General features: G+C 50.6%; 1 protein-coding gene across 2 annotated transcripts in view; it reads left to right on the forward strand.

The window, feature by feature from the left end:
- The first annotated feature begins 821 nt into the window (after positions 1 to 821).
- The window catches only part of Bnipl (BCL2 interacting protein like), a 10964-nt gene continuing 7307 nt past the window's right edge, over positions 822 to 4478 (forward strand). The window contains exons 1-4 of one of the 2 annotated variants that reach the window (XM_026784155.1): positions 822 to 913; positions 1735 to 1830; positions 2141 to 2205; positions 3600 to 3830. In XM_026784155.1, coding sequence (XP_026639956.1) covers positions 867 to 913; positions 1735 to 1830; positions 2141 to 2205; positions 3600 to 3830 — 439 coding nt within the window. In that variant the 5' untranslated portion in view covers positions 822 to 866. The remainder of the gene's footprint in view (positions 914 to 1734; positions 1831 to 2140; positions 2206 to 3599; positions 3831 to 4478) is intronic. The other variant, XM_013349837.2, reaches the window with a different exon arrangement.

Genomic DNA, 4478 nt, shown 5'->3' on the forward strand with positions numbered 1-4478 from the left:
AGGTGGATCTCTGTGAGTTCGAGGCCAGCCTGGTCTACAGAGCTAGTTCCAGGACAGGCTCCAAAGCCACAGAGAAACCCTGTCTCAAAAAACAAACAAACAAACAAACAAAAAAAAAAGAGCTAGTTTCAGGACAGGTTCCAAAGCTACAGAGAAACCCTCTGGAGGGAAGGGGGCGGCGGTGAGGAGTAAAAGTAAAACCTAGCTCCTAAGGAACTGAGGCAGAAAGATCACCCCCATCATACTGTTTGAATGTAAGACACTGAAAAATAAAGGTTTGGGGAGCTGCCTTTATGGATAGGCACTTATTCAAGCAGGAGGACCCAGGTTCGGATCTCCAGAACACACAAAGGCTGGGCGGATTGTGCGTCCAGCTCTTGGGGAATTGCTGGGGTTAAGCTGGCTAGCTAACACTAGAAGACTCAATCAGTGAGCTCTGGATTCAATTGCGTAGCCAGGCCTCAGATTTTCTGGAAAAGATTCTTATCCATCATTAGCTTCAGGCTTCCCCAGGAATGCAAAAACATAAAATTATCTTTTAACGTCCCCCCCCCGCCCCTTAAAAGAGCGAAACAAGGGACTTCCAGGTTATGAAGAATCCGGACTGGAGAACAACAAACGGCCACCCTAGAAATCTCACTCTCCACCCGAAAGCCCGCCCCCACACGAGAGGCTGGGCTTTGGGGCAGACCTGCTCCTTGGGAGGGGAGGTGGCAAAACCTGTTTGAAGATGAGGTTGCCTCCCTTCCACACCTCCTTAGAGGCCAGAGCATCAGCTGAAACAGAAAAGGAAAGAGTGGTGGGAGCTGGGGTCACAGCCTCCTACCCTTCATAAAGTGTTGAGAGAGCTCGGGACGCCGAGGAAGATGGGCACTGTGCAGGAAACGGAGAAACTGACATTAGGAGGAGCAGGGTGAGTAAGGGCTTGCCCTGACTACAGGCGAAGAGGGCGGTTCCTACCAGTCAAGGCTTCCCGGATTCCTCAAAGAAGAGCTCGAAGAGGAGGGACAGGGTGGTTTGAGGCAGGAACGTATACAGAATGGAACAATTCCCCACAGTTGAAAGTTCCTATCTTACATCAGATAGACCACCTTTCTCTTACTTATCAAACCCCCACTCTCTAGAATGGAAATCTGGCCTGGCCCAGAGCTGATTTTTTTTTTTTCGAGACAGGGTTTCTCTGTAGTTTTAGAGCCTGTCCTGGAACTAGCTCTTGTAGACCAGGCTGGCCTCGAACTCCCACAGATCCGCCTGCCTCTGCCTCCCGAGTGCTGGGATTAAAAAGGCTTGTGCCACCACCGCCTGGCCAGAACTGAATTTATACCCGGGTTCTGCTTCCCAGTGAATCTGTCCTTTCTCCCTGTCTTTGGACGGGCCTCATTTTCCCAGCGCAGCGGAGGGAAGGCGGGGCTGACCAGGTGCCATCTCCTAGTGCTTTGCTTAGGGTTAACTGGCCAGGTTTGTCTGGGCTCCCGCCAGTTGTGGTGTGAGATGCCTTCCGTGCCTACACTGCAGGTGAAGTCACTACCACAGAGGCAAAGGGATTGCCTGATGGCCCTGCCTCTCTGCTAAACTCATCCGTAGGTGGTTTGATTCAGCCGAGTGGAAAGGTAGAATATCTGTATACAGAGACGAGTGTCCTCCTGTTCTTCCCGGCTAGTGCTGCCACCTGCTGTCTATACTGAATAGGTTGTCTCATGATCTTTTCTTCTTGGGGGCCGGGGCTGATGTCAGGACTGGGGAGAAGGCAGGAGCCGCAGAGCCAGGAGCAGCCCTGAGACTCGGAGAGCTGGAGCTGAGGGAAGAATGGCAGGATGAGGAGTTTCCCAGGTAAGGGAAGAGCCGTTTGCCTTCCTGTGGCTCTTCCAGAGGACCCAGATTTGATTCTCAGAACCCACATAGTGACCCACGACCATTCTTTACTCTAGTCCCAGGGGATCTGACACCTTCTGGGCTCCAAGGGCACCGGGCACACGTGTGGTGCACAGATAAACATGTAGGCAAAACATGTAGCCACAGAAACAAAAATCTTTAGGGGAGCGGAAGAGGCAAGGAAGAAAACAGTCATGGTGGGGCGAGAAAGCTGAGGACACCTGCTGGGTGCTGGCGTCTAAGTCTCTGTTCCATCCCTGCACGCTAGATTGCTTCCTGAGGAGGCTGGCTCAGCTGGAGATCCAGAAGACCCTCAGAGAGACTCACAGGCCGGTAGGGCAAGGCAAGTGGGAACTAGACCTCGAGTCTGACTCTACTCCTGGGGTTGTTTTGTTTTTTGTTTTTGGTGTTTTGTTTTGTTGGTTTTTTGAGACAGGGTTTCTCTGTGAATAGTACTGGCAATCCTGGAACTCACAGAAATCCACCTGCTTCTGCCTCCTGAGTGCTGGGATTAAAGGTGTGCGCCACCACCGCCCGGCTTCTGAGGCTGTTTTTAGGCAAGAATCTTTACTGTGTAGCTTCTGTTCTTTGCAGTGCTCTTTCTCCTTTCCACTTGCCCTGTGTCTCTTTTCTGTCTCAAATTCACAGGTAATATCTTTTTTGTTGTTTTTGGTTTTTCGAGGCAGGGTCTCTCTGTCTGGCCCTGGCTGTCCTGGAACTCACTCTGTAGACCAGGCTGGCCTTGAACTCACACAAATCTGCCTGCCTCTGCCTCCTGAGTGCTGGGATTAAAGGCATGTGCCACTACTGCTTAGCTGGTATTAGCTCCTTTAAAATTTTTATTTTAGGTGTTTTTTGTTACTGTTGTTTTGTCTGTTTGAAACCCTAACTAGCCTGGAACTCATCTGTAGACTAGACTGACTTTGAACTCAGAGATCCGCCTGTCTCTGCCTCACGGGCACTGGGATTAAAGGTGTGTGCCACCACGCCTGAGGTATTTTTTGACAGTCTCTACTCTGTAGCCCACGTGTAGTCTAAATTGGCCTCAAACTGGCAGCTATCAGGGCTAGAGAGATGGCTCAGTTAAAAGCACTGACTGGAGTTGGGCGGTGGTGGCTCACGCCTTTAATCCCAGCACTCGGGAGGCAGAGGCAGGTGGATCTCTGTGAGTTCGAGGCCAGCCTGGTCTACAAGAGCTAGTTCCAGGACAGGAACCAAAAAGCTACGGAGAAACCCTGTCTCGAAAAATCCAAAGTACTGACTGCTCTTCCATTTGATTACCAGAATCCATGTGGTGGCTCACAACCAGGGGATCTGCCACCCCTCCCTGGGCTCTTAGAGCAACAGGTATACATGTAGTGTAGAGACAAACATACATGAGAAAAACCCACACACATAGAAAGAAACAAGCAGACCAAACTTGCAGCATCCTGCTGCCCCTGCCTCCCAGTGCTGTAGCTGCAGATGGGAGCCACCACTCCTGGTTTCACGGCTTCTGTATATAGAAGTCCTCGTGTGTTCATTTGTTTGTCTTGATGTAGAGACTCACGTAGCCCAGGCTGCTCACTATCTTCATTTGTAGTCAAAATGGCCTTTAACTTCTGATCCTCTTGTCTCTTTTAGTGCTGGGATCACAGGCCTTTGGCTCCATCCCACACAGGGCTGTTGAATCACCATCAACTGGCACAGGTTTTCCATTTGGGTATTTTTCCCTTCGTGTCTTTCAGCCACAGGTACCCCCAGCACGCTGGCCCTGTGTGGCCAGCGCCCTATGCGGAAGCGTCTCTCTGCCCCAGAATTGCAGCTGAATCTGACCGAGGAAAGAGGAAAAACTGGAGCTTCTCCCAACCATTCCGAATCTTCCTCTTCGGATGGCAGCTTGGACCTGGAGGTGGATGAGCTGGAGACACCATCCGACTCCGAGCAGCTTGACAGTGGTCATGAATTTGAATGGGAAGGTAGGCGCAAACCCAAGGATGGGGCTGATAAAATTGAAGCGGACAGAAATGTAGGGCAGGGAGAACGGATGGGATGGGATGTTAGGAGAGTAAGCAGGGGCTGAAGTGATGGCTCAGTGGTTGAGAGCACTGGTTGCTCTTCCAGAGGACCTGGGTTTGAGTCCCAGCACCCACATGACAGCTGTCTATAACTACAGTCCCAGAGAATCTGCTGCCCTCTTCTGACCTTCAAGGGCACCAGGCATGCATGTGGCACATATACATACTTGCAGACAAAACACCCATACACATAAAATAATAAATAATCCCAAAAATAAATTATAGTAGCTGAGTGGACAGACCAGAAACATTTTCTCAGAAAGGAAAGGAACAGCTTCCAGAATGGACAGAAGATCAGCCAAGAGCTGGAAGGCGAAATTTGTTAAGAAAAAGACCTAAGGTTGACATGGTAGTTCAAGCCTTTAATCCCAGCACTTGAGAAACAGAGGCAGGTAGATCTCTTGAGTTTGAGGCTAGTCTGGGACACATAGTGATACCTTGTCTCAAAAATAAGCAAAAAAGCCAGGCGATGGTGGCGCACGCCTTTAATCCCAGCACTCGGGAGGCAGAGGCAGGCGGATCTCTGTGAGTTCGAGACCAGCCTGGTCT

Source organism: Microtus ochrogaster, chromosome 21 (genome assembly GCF_000317375.1).
Source record: "Microtus ochrogaster isolate Prairie Vole_2 chromosome 21, MicOch1.0, whole genome shotgun sequence".
NCBI lineage: Eukaryota > Metazoa > Chordata > Mammalia > Rodentia > Cricetidae > Microtus > Microtus ochrogaster.